The sequence below is a fragment of the Scyliorhinus canicula genome, chromosome 4, assembly GCF_902713615.1.
Source record: "Scyliorhinus canicula chromosome 4, sScyCan1.1, whole genome shotgun sequence".
Taxonomy (NCBI): domain Eukaryota; kingdom Metazoa; phylum Chordata; class Chondrichthyes; order Carcharhiniformes; family Scyliorhinidae; genus Scyliorhinus; species Scyliorhinus canicula.
Window position 1 is genome coordinate 234,558,203 of NC_052149.1, and position 26,948 is coordinate 234,585,150.

Sequence of the window (26,948 nt, forward strand, 5' to 3'; positions counted from 1 at the left end):
CATTTTCTTGCTCTTGGATATTATACAGTTTCCCTTTCACATTCCATGGACTGTTGAATAATACAAAAGGATTTTCAGATATTTGCCGGATTGCATCTATGTCAGACACACGGGCTATTTCGGCACTTTTGCATTTAACAAAAGTACTTCATCCCTGGTGCCTTTATGTGAAATCAGTTCTGCACGCACTCCAAACCATGCACAACATTCCTGAAATGTGAAATCAAGTATCGGTTACAATGCTCCAGATGCGTTGCAATCGAAATATCTATCTTGAATTGCTAAACATTGCATACTGCGTTGAAATGTAGTAGCTATAAAACCACACAATTCATGAAAGTTGACCTCTTCTGTTACCCAAGCTCTTGTCTGATGGGAATTCAAGTAGTCGAACACGGGAATTATGACTTTAACGTCTGAGGCTCCAGATGTAATGGGATTCCATCAGTTATCAACAGCTTTTTCTCCATTACATCTGGGCTTGCAGATCATCTGGACTGTAGCTGGGAGAGGTGAGTTGGGGAGGACGTTCAGGGCGGGGTACTTAACAGGATAGAAGCTGCGAGGACGGGGGGGGGGATGAATTGAAGGCTCCAACAGTTCCATCAAGGCCATAATTTATAAAAGCAGAGATGAAATCATATAAACATTCAAGTTCGCCGTTTTCCATGCTCAGGGCTGTTTTCCTTCAGGTGTCATTCAAGTTGCTGACAGCAAACAATGTAAGGACATATCGAAATGCAATGCAGAACTCCAGAACAACTCAATGTGATAAAATCATTTTATTACCGATGGTAATTTTGTTACAATCTATCAATACGTTAAGTTTGTAAAACTCTTTCGTTTCCTGCTCTGATCTGTGGTAAACGGGTAAACACTTTAGCAGAAACCCACACCGATACAATTTAATTGCAGAACGTTGTTACCTTTACCTGAAAGCATATTTGCAAAATCACTTCAAACACTTTCACAGAGAAGGTTACCATTGACAATGAGCAAATTGGATAAGAGAACATTTCAGTTATAGTGTTGCAATCAAGGCAAGCGGTTTTCAGAGGAAATATGGAGAAATAGTTTCATCCGACAGGAGTTTCGCCGACAAAACTTGCAGAATTAATGTAATCTGCTTTGGCTCTGCAGTGTGGCCATATGGTGAACAATCAGTGGCGACCGTTGATGATATGAACGATGAAATTCACAACAATGCCTTGACCATCAGCTGCATAGACTGCCCTTAGAATGAAACATCTTTTACGCGATTTTCGGGATTTTTAAATTCGATATCCGCAAATATAACGGTCGGTACATTCTAAATGATTTCGAAACAGTCTCCTTTAAGAAGATTTGCTGCAGTTATTGGTTGCAACTATCCCTGTCACTGCAAATCAACAAAAAGCCAAGGGGGCTGGGGACAATAAGTTTGCGGATGACACAAAGACTGGCCGGGTGGTTAACAGTGAGGTTGAGTGTCTTGGGTTACAGAAAGTTGCAGACGGGATAATCAAATTGGCAGATACGTGGTAGATGGAATTTAACCCTGAAAAGTGTGTGGTGATACTCATTAGAAGGAGTATTTTGCCACGAAATAGTCAATCAACGGCATTGCACCAGGAAGTTCAGAGCAACAAAGGGATCTTGGCTTGTGTGTCCATAGATATCTGAAGGCGGAAGGCCAAGTAAATAGGGTAGTGAACTTGGCATATGGATATTTGCCTTCAGCAATCGAGGCACAGATTAGAAGCAGGATGTCATGTAGTATTTGCATAGAATGTTGCCGAGGCCACAGCTGGAGTACTGTGCGCATTTCTGGTTACCACATTATAGGAAGTTTGTAATTGAAATGGAAGGGATTCAGAGGAGAAGCACCATCATGTTGCCTAGGATGGAACATTTAAGTTATGAAGAGAAGTTGAATTGGGTTGGGTTGTTTACGTTGGACAGAGATGACTGAGAGAGGACCTGATGAAGTTTTTCAAAATTATGAGGGGCTTGGGTGGGATGGATAGGGAGCAGCTGCCCCCCTTAGGTGAAGGGTAAGCCACGAGGGACACAAGTTGATGGTGAAGGGCATGAGGTTCAGGGGGATGTGAATAAAAACGTTTTTTCCCAGATTGTGTGGAATGCACTGCCTGTGGGGGGGGGGGGGGGGGGAGTAGAGGCAGGTTGCCTCACATCCTTTAGAAAGTATCCGGATGTGCAGTTGGCACGACATAACATTCAAGGCCATGGTCCAAGTGCTGGGAAATGAGATTAGGTAGGATTGTGAGGTGTTTTTCACGTGTTAGTGCAGGCCCGATGGGCCAAAGCACTCCGTGATTCAGTGAGATCGACCCCTACCCCACCTGGGAATTATAGAACAGTTTTGAAGAGAAGAAGACACCTATCTGTATTTGTGCGGCCATATTCAGAAAAGCTGCCGAAGATGGGTATTTGCAGCATGGTAGCATTGTGGATAGCACAATCGCTTCACAGCTCCAGGGTCCCAGGCTCGATTCCGGCTTGGGTCACTGTCTGTGCAGAGTCTGTACATCCTCGCTGTGTGTGCGTGGGTTTCCTCCGGTTGCTCCTGTTTCCTCCCACAGTCCAAACATGTGCAAGTTAGGTGGATTGGCCATGATAAATTGCCCTTAGCGTCCAAAATTGCCCCTAGTGTTGGTGGGGTTACTGGGTTATGGGGATAGGGTGGAGGTGTTAACCTTGGGTAGGGTGCTCTTTCCAGGAGACGGTGCAGACTTGATGGGCTGAATGCCCTCCGTCTGCACTGTAAATTCTAAATGTCTGTTTCTAAATATTTTACAAGAAATTCCGAGCCAGATTGCCGGACAGCTTCGCTACACAACTGCGGAGGAGCTGGAACATAGGTCCTTTGTTAATAATGTAGCTGAGGCTTTAGAACTAAACGTTCGAAAATGATTGCCACAGAAGTTTCGGCAAATGGGAGATTAATCTGGAAAATGGGAATTGATTTGTGAATGAGAGAATTGATAGAGAAGTGCTTTTCAGACAAAATATTACCTGTTCCCTTTATTTTCATATAGTGCTCAATTTCGTATGGAAATGCATGGCACCGCAGTGAAAATTATAATGAAAAATGACAATTCACCCAGCTTGGAGAGGAGGAAATTTTCCTTCCGGATAAGCGAGCTGCTTGTACCAGCAGTGTAATTTCTGACGGAACTTCGCGTGATCTGAATGTGGGTGCAACACAATGCCCAATCAGATCAGTTCAGCTGAGCGTTTCGGTATTAATGTGCAGTCAAAAAGGTGAGGCAGTATAAGTTCCCAACGATTATTAGAAAGCCGACTGACGTTAACAACAGTCAACCATTCATCTTGTTTTGACCACTATTGACGGTGGGGTTCCCCAAGGACCTGTCACTGCTCAGGGTATAATTTCTGTCGTGGGGGAATGATAACGCCCTGAATTCAAAATAAGCTCTACAACGTAATTCTAGCACAAAATGTCACTCCAGACACCTCGGTGAAGAAAAGACCGCTATCGATTTGGACAAAGGCTCCGATGCAGACTTAACATTGTTTTTCACCAATTACATTTCACAAAGAAGTCGTGACTTGTTCAAAATGAATCCCAAAACTGGAGTGTTCAAAGAGCACATGTCCAATCCTTATGAAGTTGTTGCCCATGCTGTGGACAATTTGCCTGAACATTGAAACCTTATCGGCAGAGTAAATGGTCTGAATGATCATGCACCAGAGATAGCGGCAACGTCAGTAACTGGCATGGTCCCCTGAAATGCGCAGCTTGGAATTGTGACTGCTGCAATCAGCCTAACAGATTCAGATACGGAGAGTGATGAGGATGCTCAGCGTCACGTTCTTGAAGGTGTTCCATTCAAACTTCAAAACTTTTCGAGGAATATTAATAAATTGCTTCACAATGAAATTTTGGATCGTGAAAGAACCACAGACGCCCTCCCGCTATTCCCCCCCCCCCCCCGCCCCCACGGCCGCCCCACGACACGAATCGCTGCTCGCCGTTTTTTCACCGCGAGCAGCGATTCACCCTGGCCGATGGGCCGATTTCCAAGACCTTTACGGCCGTTTGTACGAACTAAAAACACACCTGTTCTCACCGTTCGTAAAAACGGCCGTAAAGTGCCGTTCTGGGGAACCATGGCACCGATTGGCACGGCCGCCCCGATGGATCCATCCGCGGGGCTTCTGAGGGGCATAACGGCCCGCGCATGCGCGGGTTTCACGCATATGCGCGATGACGTCATCCGCGCATGCACGGGTTGGAGTCGTCCAATCCGCGCATGCGCGGCTGACGACATGATACGCATCAGCCGTCGCTAACTTTGGCACGCGGGCTTAGCGAAATTCGTTAAGCCCGCGATGCCGGAGTTCACGGCCGTGTGATGCTAGCCCTGACCGGGGAGCAGAATCGGGTCCCTTGCAGGGACTCGGAGGCTGCCGTGAAACACGGCCGTTTTCGTGGCAGCCTTCACGACCCGCCGCCTTTGGGTTGAATCGCGCCCGATGTCCATTTTGGTCCAGAAAAGCGCATCGCCGCCTTTGTCATCACGTAAAAGCATCTCGGTTTCTGGGCGGGATTCTCCGTCGACTGACGCTGAAATCATGGCGGCGGCCGATTTGAGGCCAAATAGCAATTCTCCGACGCCTCCACAGGCGTGTCACTCCGTTTGCATATGATTAACAGGCCTGACCTGCGGGTCCTTCGCGAATCTCCGCCACCGTTGGCCCGAATTCACAACGGCGAGGTGTATTTGTTCTTTTACAAATCGTGAAACCGGCGTTGTGGCTGACGATAGAGAGGAGGTAGGACAAGGAGACAAGCGACCGTGGGCTAGCTAAGGGGGTGGGGGTGGTGGCTGGGTGACGGGAGAATGGGCCATGTGGCTGGAATGAAACCCGCCCCTGTGGGATTGGGGTGGTGTCTGGGCATGGACCACCATTATGGCAGACTGCAAGACAGCCATCATGCAGCACACTCCACTGAACACTCACCTTCTCCACTGGTTATACAGAATGCCGCCGGCCAAATGGGTGCCCCCACCCCTCTGCCCACCAGCTGCCATACACCCCACCACCAAACCGGCCGCCACCTGCCAACAGGGCATCAGGCGGCCCACCCAGGGCAACGCCCACCGCAACCCCTCTGGTTAAACAGACGGGGGCAATGGAGCGTGTCACTGGCAAGGGCTGCACCAGCCAATGGTACCCCTGGAAGCATGGACAGATGCCACAGCCAGAGACCCCATGGTGCCAGGCACCGACGAGGCTAGGGGTGTGGTGATGCGGGTAACATGCGGGGACAGAGCCCGCAGTGCAAATCGGGGTCACCATGTAGCCCACAACATTTTCCCATTCAGCCCCGCACCGTTTCTCTGGCCAGCCCAGAAAAGCCTACACCTCACACCCATCTGACAGAGCACCGAGACAGGCTTTAACAGTGTTAACTGGTATTTAATGTGAAAACATATATTTAGATACATGCAGGCAATGTGTGCAAAGGGCAGGGACGTAATTAACGTGAGCTTATGACCCACACATGCTGGGAATTCGCATTTCATGGGAAATAATTGCATTTCCCAATTCCCATCACGAATGGGGTTCAGCAGGTTTCCCACACCCTTTCACTCAACTGTGTCTACTTCACTGGTGTCTAATTTTCTGGTCTTAGGGTTCCTACTGCCACATATACATGGATCCCCAGATGGTACAGTTGGAGTGGAGGCGGCCTGCTGTGACTCGTGTCCTGCGGTGTGCATCTCCATTGGCGTCTGTCATCTGGGGCGACTGGGCCTGGATGGGGTCGACCTCTGGTCGAGTGTCCCAGGTGGCGTGGTGCCGCTGCTTAAAGCCCGCTGCTCACCAGATGCAGCAGGTACAGGAGGGGAGGAGACCGAAGTACTGCGTTGTTCTGGCACCTCCCGTGTGGGTGTCATGTGCGTACTCCACGAGATGCCCGTGCGAGAATAGGTATCCCTTGAGGCTCCCCCGACACCTGGTACTGCCAGTCCCGGAGGACCGCACTGGTCTCGACCAGGGTCTGCATACCCGTGGACAAGGAGCACAGGGAGTGGACCAGAGCCGGCTGAAACATCACCTATTGATTGTGCCACCACCTTCTGGGTCTGTGTCACATCAGCCAATGACTGTGCCCTGTCCCTCTGGGGATGGGCCACCTCCTTCTGTGTCTGCGTAACACCACAGAGCATCTGCGCAATGCCGCCAATGTTCTCAGCCATGGCCCGCTGTGACTGGGGCATGCTCAGAAGCACCATTGTAAATTCCAGGTGGTTCTGGCACATAGCAGCCTGTGAGACAACAACATTCACCTGTGCCTTGGCCAGCGCCTGCACAGAACGCCGCAAGCGGTGGACATGCTTATCCAATGCCAACACCGTCAACGCCAGTGCCTCCACCATGGGTGCCACACATGCGATGTTGGCCTGGTGGCACCAATGGTTGGCACCTTCTCCTGCTCCTGCACGCATTGGACTCCTCCCACTGCACGTTCAGACACTGTTTGATCGCCGACAACCCATCATGTAGACCGTGGCTCTGTGACTGCATCTCCATGATCGATGGGACCGTCCGTTCCAGAAGCCCGAAATCCATCTAGACGTCCTCCAGTTCCTGAGGCGGCCTGCCCTTCAACCGTCCGCCCCTTCGGGTGTTCCAACATCGACATTATGTACCAGATCAGCTGTGTGATGCACACCAGATAGTGCCTTAAGAGACGCTTCACTTAACGTCTAACCGAGGTGAGTGTCTCTGGTGTGGTGGAGGATGTTGGAGACAGCTGTGATGTGAAATCACTGTCTTCCTTTGACTGGAGCTCTGGGTTGTTTTGGGTCTTGTCGAGGGTTGCTGTCCATTCTGTTCTCCTCATCACTGATCGATACACGGCATGGAAGGTGGGGGAGACAAAGCTTTGTCTCTGACACTGACTGAGGGATGGAGGACACCAGCGGGACCCACCACATCACCACCAGCTCCTGTAAGACACAAGGCAAGACATATGATTAGACCATGGGCCGTGGGGCGAATGGAGGTGGTGGGATGAAGGAGAGGGTGAGGACGAGGGTGGAGTGAGGGCTTTGGTGTTATCAGTGTGATTTTTGAATTTCATTTCTCCACTGCTGTGGTGGCGCTTTATTGCATGTAGATTAAACTAATTGGTATCACAAGACATAATTTCCGCCTGATTGTAAACGAGACGTTTCGTAGAAAACATTTTTCTTTAAAAGGTAGAGTGGAATTAATGCTCTGGTTTTATCAGTGCACACAGAAGGAATTTTGGCACTTAACAAAAAATAATTCCCTTGGAAAATGATCATATTTTCCAAAAGTTCATGATGTTTCTAATATGTTAAGTGGGTGAAAAAAGAACGTTCTCAGCTTTGCTCCAGAATTGACACCAGATGCTTGATTTGTTGCATATGTATTTAGTTATTTGATGTTATATTCTGTACCGGAAGTGCTCATGTGTTTTTTATTTCTGATGGTGCTGCTGAACTCGTATTACATAAAGGAAAGAGTAACAGGTTTCCCCCGATAGTCGGTAGTGCATGGTTGCTACAATTTCATAGTGAGAAAAATAGCATCACGCTTCTGACAAAGTGCTCAGGCTATTGTCTAAATGGTTTTCGATCTGCTATATCCCGACCCACCCCCCAGGTTTTCTGCATAAGTGAAATGTTCTTTTTTAATATTGGATTTCAATCACAGTAGCTAAGAATAGACTTTGTTAGTTCACCATGGGCAAAGTTAACTATAGACGTTCCCCAATGTTATCCAATGAGGTAATTAATCTGTTTCAGTGACAAAATTAGTGCTGCGCCATGGGTGGCATCTGTGAACAGGTCAATCAACTAAAGACTTGTCAATCAATCAAATAGAAATGTCCCCACTGAGACACATAGATGACAAACGAGGAATTAAAACACTGTATACATTACATCCAAACATTATAAATGGAGCAAGAAGAAGGTAGGGAATTTGCCCCTTGTGGGCTGTGTGAAGTGGCGACTGCCACATGCATCTGGGGCAAACAAATATTTAGGACATGTCACCGGCTGCAAACGCTTGAACTCTGGATTCCGAAACTGGAGCGGCGGCTTCAGAAACTGTGGTGCATCCGTTGGGCAGATAACTATGCGAATAAGACAATTAGGGATGTGGCCACACCTCAACCAAAGACCATCAGACATAGGAACAGAATCAGGCCATTCGGTCCATCGAGTTTGGTCGGGCATTTAATCATGGCTGATATGTTTCTCAGCCCCACCCATTCTCCTCCCTTCTTCCCTTAACCACGGCACGGTAGCATAGTGTTAGCACAGTTGTTTCAGAACTCTAGTGTCCCAGCTCTACTCCAGCTTGGGTCACTGTCTGTGCGGAGTTTGCACTTTCACCCCATGTCTTCGCGGGTTTCTTCTGCGTGCTCCGGTTTCCTCCCACAGTCCAAAGATGTGCAGGTTAGGTGGATGGGCCATCCTAAATTGCCCTTATTGTCCAAACTTTTTAAGTGGGGTTTACGGGGATAGGGTAGAGACTGGGCGTGAGAGGGTGTTCTTTGTACGGGCCAGTGCAAACTCGATGGGCCCAATGGCCTCCGTGTGCGCTATAAATTCTAAGCCCTGATGCACTTCCTAATCAAGACATATCAATAGTTAAAGACACTGTGTGATGTGCCCTCCACAGCCTTCAGTGGCACTGATTCCCACAGATTCACCACCCTCTGGCTGAAGAAATTGCTCCTCATCTCAGTTTTAAACGATTGTCCCTTCAGACTGAGGCTGTGGTCGCGGTTTTTCCTACTTGTGGAAACATCCTCTCCACGTCCACTCTATCCAGGCCTGTCAGTATCCTGTAAGGTTCAATAAGATCCACCTTCATCCTTCTGAACTCCAACGAGTACAAACCGAGAGACCTTAACCGCTCCACATATGACAACCTCTTCTTTCCATGGATCATTCTTGTTTACCGTCTCTGGACCCTTTGCAAGGCCCGAACATCCATCCTTAGATACGGAGCTGCTCACAATACTCCAAATGGGGTCCGACCAGAGCCTTATACAGCATGAGAAATACATTGTTACTCTTGTATTCGAGCCCTCTTGGCATGAATGCTGACATTGCATTTGCCTTGCTAACTGCTAATTGAACCTGCACGTTAACCTTGAGAGAATTTTGAACTAGGCTCCCAATTCTCGTTGTACTTCTGATTTCCTAAGCCTTCTCCCATCCAGGAAATAGTCTATGCCTCAACGTTTCCTATCAAATTGCCTAACCTCACACTTTTCCACATTGTATTCCTTCTGCCACCTCTTTGCTCACTCTCCTAGCCTATCGAAGTCCTTCCATATAGCTCTGTTTCCGCAATACACCCTATCCCTCTCCATATATTTGCATCATCTGCAAACGTAGCAACAGTGCCCTTAATTGCTTCTTCCAGATCGTTAATGGATATTTTGAAAAGTTGTGGTGGGAACACCGACCTCTGACGCAGCTGCCATCCTCTAAAATACCAATGTATCCCCACGCTCTGCCTTCTGCCAGAGCGCCAATTCTCTATCCATGCCAGTATTTAACCCTTAGCACCACGGTTGCTTAACTTATTTTACAGCCTCTTATACTGCACCTTGTCAAAGACCTTCTGGAAATATAATTAATGATGTGCACTGGTTATCCTTTGTCTAACTTGGGTGTTACATCGTCAAAGAATTCTAACAGATTTGCCAAACATGCAGTTCCCTTGACTAAGCCATACTGACGCGGTCCTATTTTTATCATGCACTTCCAGGTACTCTGCAATCTCATCTTTAATAATGGACTCTAAAATCTTGCCAATCACTGATGTCACGCTAAACGGCCAATAATTGCATATATTCTGCCTCCCTCTCTTCTTATACGGCAGTGTTACATTAGCCATTTTCCAGTCCTTGGGACCCTCCCTACCTCCAGTGATTCCTGAAAGATTACCACCAATGTCTCCACAATCTCATCAACTATCACCATTAGAACTCTGGGGTGTATTCTATCCGGTCCAGGTGATTCATCTACCTTCAGAAATTTCAGTTTCCCCAGAACCTTCTCCTTAGTGTTGGCCACGACACTCACATCTGCCCCCTGATTCTGGAATCCCATGTGTCTTCCACCATGAAGGCCGATGCAAAGTAAGTAGCATGCAAGCAGAGAGGGAGATGGCGAGGTAGACTAAAAAATCAAATTGGGTAGTACACCATTCCCCTGTGACAATCCCGTTTGCTCAGTGATTTTCCATTTTGGATCCTGTTGTGGACGATCCGGGTGGAGGATTGGGAGGGGATTATGGGGAGGTGAACCATCATATGCGTGGTCCTCAGTGGTACCAATGACATCGATAGGATGAGGGGAGTTTCTGAGAGAAGAGTTTAGGGAGATAGAGAATAAATTAGTGAGAAGAAAATCAAAACCAGTAACCTGAAGATTGTGCCCCATACTAGGGAGCAAAGGAATAGGAAGTTTAAATGGCTGAAGATGCAGCTGAATAATTGGTGTTTGAGGGAGGGCATCAAATCTCTGAGGCATTTGTTCTGTTTCTAGGGCACTGTGAGACTTATAATAGATGGCCTTGTTGCACCTTATCAGGACCATGACTACAATCCTGCCAGGGATGTTTGCTATGCTATTTGTGGAGGGTTCAGAGTGGATTAGCAGGGGAATTGGAATCTGAGAGGGGGTGAGATTGGAGAAAAAGAAAAATAGGAACGTGAAATAGAAATGTAGCAGGCGAATGTAGAAGACAGACGAAACAAAGGCAACTTCAAATAGAGTCATAGAGGTTTACAGCATGGAAACAGGCTCTTCGCCCCAACACTTCCATGCAGCCCAGTTTCAATCTCTGAGTTAGTCCCAACTGTCCGCATTTGGCCCATATCCCTCGATACCCATCTTACCCATATAACTGTCCAAATGCTTTTCAAAATACAAACTGTAGCCACGTCTACTACTGCCTCTGGCAGCTCGTTCCAACACTCCCCGCCCTCTCTGTGAACAAAATTGCCCCTCTGGACACTTTTGTATCTCTCCCCTCTCAACTTAAACCTACGCCCTCTAATTTTAGACTCACTGACCTTTGGGAAAAGATGTTGACTATCTACCTTATCTATACTGCTAATTGTTTTATAGACCTCTATAAGTTCACCTCTAAGCCTCCCACGCTCCAGGGGGGAAAGGCCCTCCCTGTTCAGTCTCTCCTTATGGCTCAGATTATCAAGTCGAGGTAGCATCATAGTAAATCTTTTCTGCACTGTTTCTAGTTTAATAATATCCTTCCTCTCATAGAGTGACGAGAACTGTTAACAGTATGACAAGTGTGGCCTTACTAATGCCTGGTACAACATCAACAAGACGTCCGAAATCCTGTATGCAATGTTCTGACCAATGAAAACAAGCATGCCGAATGCCTTCTTCCCCACCCTGTCCACCTGTTATTCCATTTAGACGGAGCTGTGAATCTGTACTCCTCTATCACTTTGTTCTATAACTTTCCCCAACACCCTTTCATTAACTGAGTCGGTCCTGCCCCGATTAGATCTGCCAAAATGGATCATCTCACATTTATAGAATCATAGAATTTGCAAACTCCAGCCGGACGGTAACCCGGGGCCTGGATCGCACCCAGGCACTCGGCACTGTGAGGCAGCATTACTAACTACTGCGTCACTGTGCCGTTTGATTAGAATGCGGAATAAGATTAAAAGGACAAAGTTAAGGGCACTCCACTTGAATTCACGCAGTATTTGCAACAAAGCTTGACCGCGTGAACAAAAGGTAAATGGACCTGACATAATTGCCTTTACAGGAACGTAGTTCCAGGAAGACTAGGACTGCTAAAGTAATATTCAGGGTTATTGATTATTTGGAATGATCGGTGGATGAAGAAATGGAAGTGGAGTGGCTCTCTTAATAAGGAATTACATCAGTGCATTAGTTATGGGGAGTCGTAGATCAACGGATCCAGATGTAGAGTCAGTTTAGGTGGAGCAGCGTACAACAAACATTGTTGGAATTTGTTTACAGACTATCAAACTGTAGAGCTAATGTTTGGAAAAGTGAAAATGAGATCTGCACATAACATGGCTAATACAGAAATAATTGGCGACTTCAATTTATAGAAGGAATGGGTCAGCCTAATTCGCACTTATGCTATTGTGGATGACTTCCTGGTTTGGATGCAAGATGTGTTTCTGGAGCCGTACGTTTACGAATCAACCAAGGATCGGGCTATTGTATATATGTATCATTGAAAGAAAAGGAGATAATTGTCTTGCTGTAAAGCAACCATGGGGAAACACTGAACGCAGTATGACAGAGGTTAACATTAAGTTTGATAGTTACGTATTAATTCTGAAACTTGCGTCCGATATCTGAAACACAAATAGGAAGATATGAGGGGAATGTTGGCTCAGGTGGATTTGGTAAATAAATGAAAAGTTTTGTTGTTAAACAGTTGATGACTAGTATTTTAAAACGTATTGCAGGATCTTCAATTGGTATACATTCCTCTCAGACACAAAGACCTAACAGAGATTCCTATGAACCATGGTTGACAAAAAAATAAAAATTGTATGAGAGCAATGGAAGTCGTTTATAAAATTGCTAGTAAGAGTGCTAAGCCCGATGACAGAGCAATTTATAATCCAACAAATGATGATTAGGAAACTGCTGAAGAAAGGGAAAATTAAAAAAAATGAAAATAAACTAGCACGTTTCTGAAATACTGACTGTAAACGCTTTTTTCCATTTGGAAAAACGAACGGATTCGCAATGACATCTGTGGTTCCACTGCAAGCGGAGAGAGGAAATCATGGTGATTTTTAAAAAATAATTTGAGGGATGTCGGCGTCGCTGGTTGGGCCAGCATTTATTGCCCAGCCCTAAGAATTTGGCGAGTTGCATTCTTGAACCACAGCAGCTTCTAAGATGTCGGTACATGCACAGTGCTGTTAGGAAGGCAGTTCCAGGATTTTGACCCAGCGACACTGAATGGGCGGCGATATGATTCGAAATTGGGTGGTGAGTCACTGGGAGGGGATCCTTTAGTTTGTGGGGTTGCGAGCCATCTGCTGCTCTTCCCTTTCCAGATGGTAGCGGTCTTGGGTTTGGAACGTGCTGCAGAAGGAACCTTGTTGGACTCCTGCAGTGCATCTTGTAGAGAGTACATGGCTGCCATTGTTCGTTATTTGTGCAGGGATTGAATGTTCGTGAAAGGGGTAGCAGTCAAGCAGGCTTGGTATTGAGTTTCCTGAGTGATGTTGGAGTTGCACTCATAGAATCATAGAAAAATACAGTGAAGAAAAAGCTACTTGGTCAATCGAGTATGCATCGCCGCATGAAAGGCGTCTGTTCTGCCAATCCTAATCCCATTTTCCATCACATGGCCCGTAGCCTCGAATGTTAGGATGTGCCAAGTGCTCATCCAGTTCCATTTTAAGGGATGTGAGGCAACCGGCATCATTCACCCTCGCAGGCAGTGCATTCTCGACCGTCACCACGCTCTGGGTAAAAAATGTTTTTCTTCAAATCCCTCCTAATGCACCCAGCCATCAGGTGGAGCTTGTGATCCCTCGTAACAGACCCTTCAACTGAGGGGAACATCTGTTCTCTATCCACCCTGTCCACGTCCCACATAATCTTGTACATCACGATTAGGTCGCGCCTCAGTCTGCTCTGCTCCAGCGAAACAAACCTAAAACCTCTCTTGAGAACTAAAATGTCCCATCCCAGGCAACATCATGCTGAAACATCTCTCCATCCGCTCCAGTTCAATCACATCCTTCTTCTAATGTAGCCACCAGAACTGTACGCAGTACCCCATCTGTGGCCTCACCAATTTTCTACATAACTCCAAGATGTATTCCGTGCTTTTATAATCTGTGCCACGATTTATGAAGGCAAGTATTCCATATGACTTTTCCACCACCAAATTAACCAGCGCTTCTGCATTCAGGATTCACTCACAAACACGCCAATGTCTCTTTGTTCCAAAGGACTTCTCAGTGTGGTGCTATTTATGAATATTTCTTTGTCAAATTGCTCCTTCCAAATACCTCACACTTTTTCAGAACTAAATGCCGTCTCCCACTTTTCTGTCCATTTGACCATTCCGTCTATATATTTCTGTAACCCAAGTCTATCAGCCTATTTGTTAACCATCTGGCTTTTCTTTGTGTCATCCGCAAACTTACTGATCCCAACCCCGCACATAGTCATCTAAGTCATTTAAATAATTGACAAATATTAGGGACCCAGCATAGATCCCTGTGTTACGCCACTGGACAGTGGCTTCCAGTCATTAAAGTATGTCATCAACCTCCTTTTCCGACTGCTCTGCTATCTTTGAATCCACTGTATCAAGTCCCCTGTATTCCATGTGCATTTGCCTTCTTCGTCAGACTTCCACGTGGGACCTTGTCAAATGCTTTGCTGAAATCCATGTAAACTGAATCAATTGCACTACCCTCATCTACACACTTAGTCAAGTGCTGAAAAAAATAATCAAATTTGTTAGCCATGACCTCCCTCTGGTAAAGCCATGCTGGCTGCTCATGATCAAACCTTGCCTCAGCAAGTGGAGATAGAATCCCTCCTTCACAATTGTCTCCATTAGTTTCACCATCACTGACGTGAGACTCATTGTCCTGTAGTTTCCTGGCGTATCCCTCCAGGTAAGTGGAGAGTATTCCATTATACTCCTGACGTGTGCCTTGTAGATGGTAGATGGACTTTCGGGATTCAGGAGATGAGTTACTCGCGTAGGAGGCATAGACTTTGACCTGTACTGGTAGACGCAGTATTAATATGGCTCGTCCAATTTAGTTTCTTTACAATGGTAACCCATAGGATGTTGACTGTGGGGTTTTCAGCGACTACATGTCAAGGAGCGATTGTTAGATCGTCTCTTGTAGGAGATGGCCATTGCTTGGCATTTGTGTGGCGTACATATAACTTGCTACATGTCACCCCCAAGTCTAGATATAGTCAGGTATTGTTGCATTTGGACATGTACTACTTATTTACCTGAGAAGTAATGATTGGTGCTGAACATCGTGCCATCATCTGCGAACATCGCGACTTCTGACCTTATGATGGAAGGGACGTCATTGATGAGGATTGATGAAGCAGCTGACTACATTTGGACCTGGGACACTACTCTCAGGAACTCCTGCAGTGATATCCAGGAGCTGAGATGATTGACCACTAACCACTACTTTGTGCCACTTTGTGCCGGGCATGACTTGAACCAGCAGAGAGTTTTCCTCCTGATTTCCATTGACTCCAGTTTAGCTAGGGTTCCTTTATGCCATGCTCGGTCAAATGCTGCCTCGATGCCAATGCAGGCACTCTCAGCTCACCTCTGGAATTCAGCACTTTTGTCCATGTTTGAACCAAGGATGTAATTAAGTCAGGAGCTGAGAGTAGACTGAAAAGGCGGTATTTGGCTGGATTGGATTTGCTCAAGAGTGAAATGGCAGAAAAACTAAGCAAATTACTTTTCTTTGTCTTCACAGAGAAAGGGGCAAAGGATCTGCAAGGATTATTAGGGAAACAGGCGATTAATGAAAATTAGGGATTGAAATAAATTAGCATTAATAGAATGGTAATACTCGAAATCTTAATTGGATTAAATGTTGATCAATCTATTTGACCAGGTGAGCTCTGTCCCAGACTGTTGGAGCACTTGGCCAGAGGGATATCGGATGCCTGAATGGTAATATATCTAAATTCTACGGATTCTAAATAAGTCCCCGCAGACTAGAAAGTTGCCAATGTAATCCGTCTTAAAGAAGAGAGGTAGAGAGTAAAATGTGAACTTCATAATTCTTCGTTTGATGTCTTTGGGAGGGGAAGTATTAGAATCACTTTGAAAAAGGAATGTAAAGTTGCTATAGTCACAGATCACCACAGACTGCTTTGCCCTTTCAGGGAGAGAGCGAACTAGGGTTGATTTAACCTGAAGATCACGATACCTCAGGTGAGGGGCAAGGTTGAAAAGGTAGGGGTTTCATGACTAGCCTCTGCCGGTACAGGAATTGAACCCACGCTGCTGGCCTTGCTCTGCATCACGAACCATCTGTCCAGCCAATTGTGCGAAACCGGCCCCAGTTGTTATAAAAAATATGATTACTGGACAAACCATGTCACTATTGAGTAAACACGGATTTATGGAACAGAAATCGTTTTTCATAAACCTGTTGGCGTCTTTTGAGGATGTTACTTGTAGTAATGATAACGTAGATATATTGTTGATATATTGTTTTTGGGACTTAAGAAGCATTTGATAACAGTCCCACACAGGAACGTAATGAATATATTTGGAATATATGAGATTGGGGGTAATTGACAAGTCTGGATTGCGAATCCGTTACTGAAAAGAAAACTGAGAGTAAGAATAATCGTATTATTCTCAGGACGGCAGGCTGCCAATACTCGAATCATAGATGTTCATAATGTTTTGGCTGTGGGGACGAAATGTCGTATTTACAAATTTGCTGATGATAGTAGGTTAGGTGAGAAGATAAGTTATGAGATGGATGCGAGGATGCTTCAAGAGTGTTTTACAGGTTCAGTGAATGGGCAACAGCGTGGCAGATGCAACATATGTATGATGATATCCACATTGGTATGAAAACTAAAAGGTCGAGTTTTTCTTAAATGGTGACAGGTTGGGAATCGTTGATGACCCAACCGAATTAGGTGTTCTTGTTCACGAGTCACTAAAATTTAACATACAGTTTGCGCAAGCAATTAGGAAGGTAACTCGTATGGTGTTATTCTTCACAAGGCGATTTGAGGACAGGAGTAAAGATGTCTTGATGGAATTGCGTGGAGTTTAAGCGGGATTGCATCTGTAGTATTGTGTACGGTTTGCTCTCCATACCTGAGGAAGTGCGTACTTGCCAGAGAGCGAGTGCAATGGGAAGTAAACAGACTCATACCTGGAATGGTCAGATTGTTTTATGTGAGCTTGAGGAAACTGGACTTGTGTTCTCTGGCGTTTAGTAGAGTGAAAGGTGATGTCATTGAAACTTACGGAATCCTTACAGGGTGTGATACGGTAGATGTGAATGGGATGCTTCCCTTTCAACTTTTGTTCTATAAATTTAGCGTACCACTTCTTTTTCAAAATAAGGGGCAATTTATCGTGGCCAATTCACCTACCCTGCACATCATTGGTTGTGGGTCTGAAACCCACGCAGGCAGGTGGAGAATATGCAAACTCCACTTCGGCAGTGACCCGGGACCGGGTCAAACCCTGATCCTCACCGCCCGATCACAAAGCCCTCTGATGCTTCCCTTTCATGCTTGTGCCCAGAAGAATGGGAAGCATCCCATTCACATCTACCGTATCACGCCCTGTAAGGATTCTGTAAGTTTCAATTACATCACATTTCACTCTACTAAACGCCAGAGAACACAGGCCCAGTTCCCTTATTTCAGAATAAGGGAAAAACATTTTAAACTGAGTTGAGGAGAAATTCCTGCAGTCAGAACATGGAGAATCTTTGGAATCATCCATCTCTGAGAGGCGTGGAAGCTCAATCGTCAAGAGAAAAATCGATTTGTTTCGGTACTAATTGTAGTACGGGATCTGGGCAGAGTCGAAAAACTGGCATAACAAGCATAATCTAATTGAAAGGCGGAGCTGATTACGTGTTCCGAAAGCCCAACCCTTCTTCCTCTGCACTAATAAAAGAGACAAAGAGAAATTGTGATTTTCTTTTAACCCTGCGACTTTTATTTAATTCTGAGGTAATATGACTCTGCACTTGTACAGATATTGATCACATGGTCAGAGGTGATTAGAACGCAATCACCTTACAATACACAATTGAGAACGCAAACTTGCTTAAATGCACCAGTCCTACATTTTCAGTCATACCAAGTGCAAGACAAAGCAAAGGTACACTCATTAACACCCGTAATTTCAGGACTGAGCGTATCAGTGACATCTGCAACAGTGAACCCTGTGGAGGAGTAGGGTGTCTCTGACAGCAACCTCTGTATTTTTGCGTTTAAACGTAGGCTAGTTACAATCAGGAACAATGGCATTTATAGGGGCAGAAATAAATGGCTGACAAACTAAATATCTACGTTGGTCCTGTCTTCACAAAGGAGGATACAAAAACGTACCAGAAGAGTTGGGGAACACAGGGTTTATTAAGAGAGAGTAACTGAAGGAAATCAGTATTAGTAGGGAAATGGTGTTGAGGAAATTGATGAGTTGGAAGGCGGATAAAACCTCGGGGTCTGATACTATACATTCAATTGGATTTAAGGAAGCAAGCATGGGAATAATGAATGCATTGATGGTCACCTTCCAAGATTCTTTCGACTATCGAACAGTGCCCACATATTAGAGTATGGCTAATATAACCCCATAACATACTAAAGAGATGGAGAGAAAACAGGGAATTGTAAACCAGTGAGCCTGACGTCGGTAGTGGGCGAAATGCTGGAGTACACTGTAAAAGCTTTGATAGCTGAGTACTTGGAAAACCTTGGCAGAAGTGGACAGATTCAGTATGGATTTAAGAAAGGAAATTAAGCGTGACAAATATACTGGAATTCTTCGAGGATGAAACTCGTCGGGTTTATCAGTGGATTTGGTTTATGTGGACTTGCAGAAAGCGATCTACAAGGTCCAACGTAAGAAATTAGCATGTCAAATTAAAGTGCATGGCATTGGGGGTAATTTGTTGACACGGATAGTAGTTGCTTCCAGGTAAAAAACAAATAATATAAATCGAAGGGTTTTTTTCAGGTGGCAGCCGGAAACTAGTGGGGTTCTGCAGAAATCAGTGCTTGGATCCAACTCTGGATAATGCATGTTGATAATTTAGATGAGGGAACTAAATACTATATCTCCAAAACTGTTAATGAAACAAAACTGGGTGGGTGAACTGTGAGGACGATACAGAGATGCTTCCGTGTGATTTGGACAAGTTGAATGAATGGGCAAATGAATGCCAGATGCAGTACAAACTGGATAAATGCGAGGTTACCCCCTTTGCTAGCAAAAACAACCAGACAAATAATAATCTGAATGGCTAGAGATTGATGTGTAGATGCCGTTGTTGGATTGGTGTGGGAACAGTAAGAAGTCTAAAAGTCCAACAGGTTTGCTTCGAATCACTAGCTTTCGAAGCGCAGCTCCTTCATCAGGTGAGTCCGAAAGCAAGTGATTGAAAGCAAACCTGTTGGACTTTAACCTGGTGCTATATGATTTATTACTGCGGCTTTAGATTGGTAGAGGGAAATGTGCAACAAGACCTAGTTGCTCTTGTTCATCAGTCGCTGAAAGTTAGCATGCATGTACAACAGGCATTAAAGAACACAAAAGTTATGTAGGTTTCATAACGGACAGATTCGAGTGCAAGAGAAAAAATGCCCTGCTGCGGTTACATTGGGCAGTTTTGATATCCTTATCTGGGGACGGCTGTTGTACCGTGGAGGGAATTCAGCAACGGTTTGCCAGACTAATTTGTGATTGAGTCGGTTAGAATTATAAGCGCTGGAGTTTAAAAGAATGAGTAAAAGAATGTTTTACTCACACAAACGTCAAAAATGTTAACAAGACTAGACAAGGTACATTCAGGAAGGATGTTCCCGATGGCAAGTGTATAAGGGGTGCACCATTTTGGACTGAGCTGTGGAGACATTTCGTCACCAACAGTATGGCGAGTCTGTGGAATTCTCTACAGCAGCAACATTTAAGGTCAAATCAATGCATGTTTTCAAGAAGGAGTTAGATGTAGCTCTTGGGGCTAAAGGGTTCAAAGTATATCGGGGAAAGTCGTAAGTAGTTACTAAATTGGATGATCAGCCATGATCATATTGATTGATGGGGGAGGGGGGGTTAGGACAGAATCATCGCCACCCTGTTCAAGAATGTAGACACAGTGGATTGTGGGACTGGCAGAGGAATACCTCTCCTCTTCATCGCTTGCAAGATCAGTGCCTGAATCTTCACTAGACATCGTCTTCTAGTCTCTGAAGAAATACTTCCAGAAAGCCAATTTTGTTTTATTAATTCATGGGACATGTGCCTTGCTGATTAGGCCAGCATTTATTGCCCGTCCCTACTTACCGTTCAGGAGGTGGTAGTGAGCTGCTTTCTTGAATTGCTGCAGTTATTCGGTTGTAGGTACACCAACTGTCCTGTTAGGAGGGAATTCCAGGGTTTTTTTCCAAGCGACAGCGAAGGAACGGTGATATACTTTTAACACAGGGTGGTTAGTGACTTGGAGGGAAACCTCCAGGTGATGGGCTTCCCAGGCATCTGATGCTCTTGTGTGGCTTTATACCAAACCATGGAACAGTGTACATAATTTGCACGGCTCAGCAACATCAAGAGAAATTCCAGGAGCACCATCAACCACGCTACATTGCCTTTACAGATCTGACCAAGGCTTTTGACTCATTAAATCGGGAAGTGCGATGGAAGACTGGAATTCTGGCTGTCCAGAGATATTCATCCAAAATCTCTGACTCGGCGCAGCACGGTGTTCCAGTTTACAATTGCGTCCCTCCTAACCGAGGTAATAAATAAGTTACACAAGTGGTCAACATTTACATTGATTTTATCAAGCATCTACGGAGAACAATGCAAAAACATAATAAATGAGATAAGTTAATGAAAAGAGAAAACACATGCAATAAACTGATGAGGTAAAACAAAAATGCGATAGCAAAAAGCAGGTGGTCTATTTACATTGCATTGACTGGCCTTATTACCAATGAAGACCGATGGCTCAATTTTCTGTGCCTTTTTTGCACCTCAACGCTTCTTGGGTCTCCGTACAATTTAGATTTTGTCCGGGACTTCCGTGTGCAGGCATCTGCGCCCCTGGGTTCGTAAGGCACAGTTCCCCTTCTCCCACCTGTGGTGTGGCTGTTCAATCCTCGCACCCCCCCCCCCGGCCCTCTTGACACTCCCTTCCCTTTCTCCGGTTGTTCCTCCCTTCCCTCCGCCCTCGAAATTCTTCCTCTCTTGCTCCCCCTCCGCCCTAGTTGCTGGACATGATCAGGTCTTCGAAGAGGCTGGTGAATTGCCTCCATGTATGGCGGAATCCATCATCTGATCTCCTCATTGCAAATTTTATTTTTCTACCTTTAGGACATCCACTAGGTCAGAAAGTCAGTCTTGGGATCTGAGTAGTGCTGCCGACCTACATCCGAGCAGAAGTCTCCGCCCGTCAATCAAGGAGGCGAAGGCCCCTTTGCTACTCTTCTGCTCATTGCATCTGCTATAGATACATTGGAAGGATTGTCAGGTTGATATTCCAGTTTCACTGTATTTTAAACGCATGTTCCTTGGATATCAAGACTTGAAGTGAGACTAAAACCCAGAGCTTCAGTCTCAGTGGTAGTTTGAAACCCATTGAGCCACAAGACCTTTTGATGGATTTTAAGTTGCACACTCATAAATGTTAAAACATTTGGAATAGTCTAGCTTTAAGAACAGTTGCTGCAGTTATTGGTTGAGTCTCGCCGTGTCGCTGTCTACCAATAAGGAACTGAGTGACTGCCAGTGATCTACCCGCCTCCTGCGCAAGCGAAGCAACAGAAGAGAAGAGACAGACGGTGACTGCGTTTTCGTTGGACGGCCATGCTCAGGGAAGCTGCCCACACCGGTTCTTTTCATTCCACAGTTCCACGTTAACACTTAGAAATATATTCGCTCAGTTTATGCGGCAGAAGAGAAACATTAAAATAAACAATCGGCCGATGTTTTGAGATTTTACGGCAAATTGCAGTCGCAGCAATGGCGAATGTACTCAGGAGCGGGGCGTTGTTTATTTTACTGCTTTGTGTTTACCTGGTTTCCGGACAAATTCGCTATTCGATTCCCGAGGAACTGGAGCAAGGGACCTTTGTGGGGAATGTCGCTGAGGATTTAGCGCTCAAAGTCTGGGAATTACCGACTCGCAAATTTCGGCTGATCTCTGATGACAGGAAACAATTCATGCAGGTTAATCAAAAAAATGGGATTTTATTTGTTAATGAAAAAATCGACCGTGAGCTGATCTGTAGACAAAGAGCTCCGTGTTCCCTTTCTTTTCAAGTAGCTCTCGATAATCCTCTGGAGCTGCATCATGTCACAGTGGAAATACTGGATGTAAATGACAATTCACCTAGTTTTTCGAAGGACGAATTCTCTCTGCAGATCAGTGAGCTAACCGCTCCAGGGGCGCGTTTCCCCGTCGAGAGTGCGCACGATCCAGATGTGGGTTCAAACACAATCAGCATTTATCAAATCAGCCCTAACGAGCATTTCGGCATTAAAGTGCAGACAACAACAGATGGCAGTAGAACTGCTGAGCTGTTATTAGAGAAGTCCTTGGATCGTGAACAACAGTCCACCTTTCATATTGTACTGACCGCCATTGACGGAGGTGTTCCTCACAGATCTGGCACAACACAGATTCAGGTTATCGTAGTGGACGGCAATGATAACGCACCAGTGTTCGATCAGGAACTCTATCGGGCAACAATACCAGAAAACGCCCCTATAGGTACCTTAGTAACCAAAATCAATGCTGTTGATGTAGATCAAGGCGTGAATGCTGAGTTGACCTATTCTTTCACAAGCCACGTGTCCGACAAAATGGGCGGGCTATTCAAATTGGACCCATTAACTGGAGAGATCATAATTCGGGCTGTACTGGACTTTGAGGAATCAGGTGTTTATGAACTTGGTGTGCGAGCCGTGGGCAACGCCCCACCTATAATGACCGGACATGCCAAGGTTTTGGTCAATCTAATTGATGTAAATGATAATGTCCCTCAGATAGAGGTGAGATCATTGTCCAGCAGCGTCCCTGAAGATGCTGCACCAGGCTCGGTAATTGCTGCAATCAGTGTCACAGATTTAGATTCTGCAGCAAATGGTCAGGTCAAGTGCGAAGTGTCCGGAGATGTTCCATTTAAACTTCAAAGGATTTTGGAAAATAACTATAAATTGGTAACGCGAGGCCCTCTGGATCGCGAAACGGCCCCACTCTATAACATTTCTATTTCAGCCTGTGATGGAGGTGCCCCCGCTCTTCATACGAGCAAAATTATTATAATTTCCGTTGCAGATATCAATGACAACGCACCTCGCTTTACAGAATCCTCATATAACGTGTATCTGATGGAAAACAATACTCCTGGAGGATCTATATTTATTGTTACCGCTTTGGATTCAGATTTGGATCAGAATGGGGAAATCATCTATTCAATTTTGGAGAATGAGATTGACGAGGGTCCGACGTCAGCCTACGTCACAATTAACTCGAAAAATGGGAATCTTTACGCCATTCGTTCCTTTAACTATGAAAAACTGAAGTATTTCCATGTCAAAGTTCAAGCTCAGGATGTTGGATCTCCCCCGCTAAGCAGCACCGCCATCGTGAATGTTATTATCTTGGACCAAAATGACAATGCTCCGGTTATCGTTTCACCTTTAACATTGAACAGTTCAGCAACAGTCGAGATTATGCCTCAGTCAGTGTATCCAGGTTACTTGATCACCAAGGTAATTGCGACTGATGCCGATTCCGGACAGAACGCACGGCTTTCCTACCAACTGTTGGGGGCTACTGATCGCAGTCTGTTCACAGTGGGGCCTTTGACTGGGGAAGTAAGAGCAACTGGACAATTTAGGCAGGAAGACATCATTGCGGAACGATTAATCCTCAGCGTGAAGGACAACGGTCAGCCAAGCCTCTCCACTACAGTCACGATCTCATTTTCAATCGTCCCCAATATTACTGTAACATTTTCTGAACGAGGTAACGCCCCGAACCAGTCCGAACATTTCTCCGATTTAAATCGTTACTTGATTATCATTTTTGGGTCCACTTCATTTTTGTTTCTTGTCACCATAATTTTTCTGATCGTCTTCAAGTTTACACAAAGTAGAAACATTGCAGAAAATTACACATCTGCAGCTTGTTCTTACAGGCGGAGCAATTCAAAACCCGCTTTTAATCAGACACCTGCACCAAAGCAACCTTTAAATTACAGCGTTCCTGCTCAAACTGAAGGTTTTGGTTATACTGTCTGTTTGTCGCCAGAGTCATCGAAAAGTGATTTTCTGTTCCTGAAACCCTGTCATCCGACTTTGCCATTCAGCGAAGTGAATGTCCGGGATACCAAAGCGATGCATTAATTTAGAATCAACTTTGATGAAGGCAGGTAATTCATTTTAATCAACAGTTACAGGTGTTCAGTTAACAGATACGTGTTTGTATTTTTGACTAGGTTCTTCCACTGGCAGCAGAAGGCGCGATAGGCTACTTTATTACTGCTGTTCCTGTGTTGGTTTAATGCCTGGCACTGATTATCTGTAAATATGCTACCTTTCTGAGAACCCCAAGAGACACACATTGTATTAACCTCAGCATGAAATCAGTTCTCTCCCCATTGATCTGCTGGTGTTTTTTTCACATGCATATAAAACTGAATATTATCACAAGACATGATTGTTTCCATTGACATAAGTGTCCAACACTGGAGGGCACCAATTTAAAGCGATTGGCTGATGAACCAGAGGAGACTTGAGAAAAAAAATCAATTTTACGCAATCGGCAGTCGTGATCTGGAATGCACAATCTCATCATCCTTGTCTGAAAGGAAGGGAGCATGCCAGATGATCTGGGAGAGAGCTTGTGGCCATCTTCAAGAATTGAGACAGTTCCGACTGCGGGTCATACAGAGGGATTTCCGTACTCTCCGCCACGGGAAGGGTCATACTCTTCAACAGCATCCTCCCACTTTCTGAAGAGCTCCTTCGTGAGGACTTAACTCTGTCAACGATGAGTGACTGTGGAGCATCCTCCTCAAATTTGGCTTCCCGCAGAAATTCGTCACCATTCTCCACCTGCTCCACGACGATCCTCACCAACGGAACCTCCACAGATCCAATACTTGTGCAAACCGTGGACAAACAGGGCCGCATGATGGCACCTACGCTCTTCTCTATCTTATTTGCCAGTCACCCTGAAACTCCCCAATGGAGCGACCTCGACATATTGGACAAGAGGGAAACTACTCAACCTATGACGCCTCCAGGTCAGAAACAAGACCACTCAACTTCGGCAATTGAGCTGCAGTAGGAAAAAAACGCGTGTGAGTGGACACATTTAGAGGTCAAGCTGCAAACTATCGTTGTTGCATTCACCGAGGCATTTGAGAGGGTGTGCCTCAGACTAAACATCTCGAAAGCAAAGGTTCTCTCCTAGCCTGCTCTTGTCACACAAAACTTCGCCCAAACATCAAGATCCAAGGTGAATGCCTAGATAATGCGGATCATTTCCATAACTTGGGAACCTCCTCACAGCGTGAGCAGACATTGGCGATGAAATCCAACATCGATTCTAATGCACCAGTGCAGTCTTCGGAAGCCTGAGGAACAGAGTATTTGAAGTCAATGATCTCACACCCAGCACCAAGCTGATGGCCTACAGAGCAACCGTGGTCCGCATGCTCCTGTATGCATCAGAAACATGGGCAATGTATAGCAGAAACCTCAAATCCTTGGAAAGATGTCACCAATGCTGCCTCTGCAAAATCCTGCAAATTCACTGGCAGGAAAGGCATACCATCGTGTGCGTCCTCCCCCAGGCCAATATCCCCAGTATTGAGGCCTATCGGTCAAGCTCAATCAGCTGCGGTCAGATTGCTCGCATAGCCGACACAAGACTCCCAAAATACGTGCTCCACTCCTAGCTCTGCAACTGCAAGCAATCATTAGGAGGGCAGAGGAAATGCGACAAGGACATTCTGAAAGCCTAAGGTGCCAGTCACCTGGAACGTCGTAGGGTGGGGTTCGCTGACAAACCTGTGGCAGAGTCTGCGCGTCCAGGATCATACTTTTTAGCCAGCTCAGAACCCACCTCCCCGACGTGGATGCAAGTCGTTCTCGACGCTGAGGGACTGCCCAAGACTAAGGTGAGTATAGTGCATGCTACGTAAATCTCTGCTTTTCAAGTTGTCTTGGGTACTTAACCGTAGAGAAAGAATTGAAGGGCTACGGGAAAAAGACATGGAGTTATGGAACGAGCTGACTTACACTTGCAAGAGGCGGCATGGATACGATGCGTCGAATGACCTTCCACTTTGCTGGAATCATTCTTTGATTTTACAGTTCCGAAACTTCCGGCCCAGAGTAATTTGATCTAATACTGTAGACGTGTGTATTACACGCCAATGTGCATACCTTTTGGATTTAACCTTGCGTGTACTGACAGTCCTAGCGTTTTTAAGTAAACATTGGTCTGAAAACAATATTCCATAATATCCAAAATAATATGTCGTAATTGAATCGAATGCGTGGAAGTCAGATTTCCTACTGTCTTTGGACAATTAACTGAGCTGTTGGTGAAGCGACCTATTTGAAATGTATTTAGGTACTCATGAATTACAATCACCACATTAAATAGATTGATCGCTCGTACTATGTAGGTCACGTCGTGATCGACATTCTCAATAATCGCTTCCTGCCACAGCTTCTAACATGCATGCGCACATCTGCTTTAGCATGAGTATACATGGTATTGTGATTGCGCACACGAGCCACGGGGCTCTAATACTTAATTCAAAAAGCTTTTAAGCCTTTTTTGTGTGACACTTTGCTCCCCAGTAACTAATATTTCGAATGTTGAAAGTGAGGAATTAAACAAAACAAATAAAATGTAAATAATGTACAGCTGACAATAAGATTAAGGTCGTCAAAAATAATTGTCTATTCGTGACCTAATTCAAGTTTAATCTTGAAGCCCACGCGTGGGTCTTGGAATTCTGCAGATCACAGGACCGAGATGACATGAATTTAGATTGTCCTGTCTTTGCACGTTCAATGATTCATTTTTGATGGGTATCTAACTACATATAATAAATATGTCTGAAATTCCTACATTTTCC

The 26,948-nt window shown here is 45.3% G+C and overlaps 2 protein-coding genes across 3 annotated transcripts in view; both read left to right on the top strand.

Annotated features, from left to right (window-relative positions):
• LOC119964287 overlaps positions 1 to 26,948 on the top strand; it is a 134,596-nt gene that overhangs the window by 85,475 nt on the left and 22,173 nt on the right. The window contains 2 exon segments of the mRNA XM_038793563.1: positions 21,764 to 24,221; positions 26,040 to 26,193. Coding sequence (XP_038649491.1) covers positions 21,764 to 24,221; positions 26,040 to 26,193 — 2,612 coding nt within the window.
• Positions 24,196 to 26,948, top strand: part of LOC119965483 (protocadherin-10-like) — a 48,122-nt gene continuing 45,369 nt past the window's right edge. For both annotated transcript variants that reach the window (XM_038796301.1, XM_038796300.1), the window contains exon 1: positions 24,196 to 25,976. The gene's annotated coding sequence lies outside the window, so the exon portion shown is untranslated. The remainder of the gene's footprint in view (positions 25,977 to 26,948) is intronic.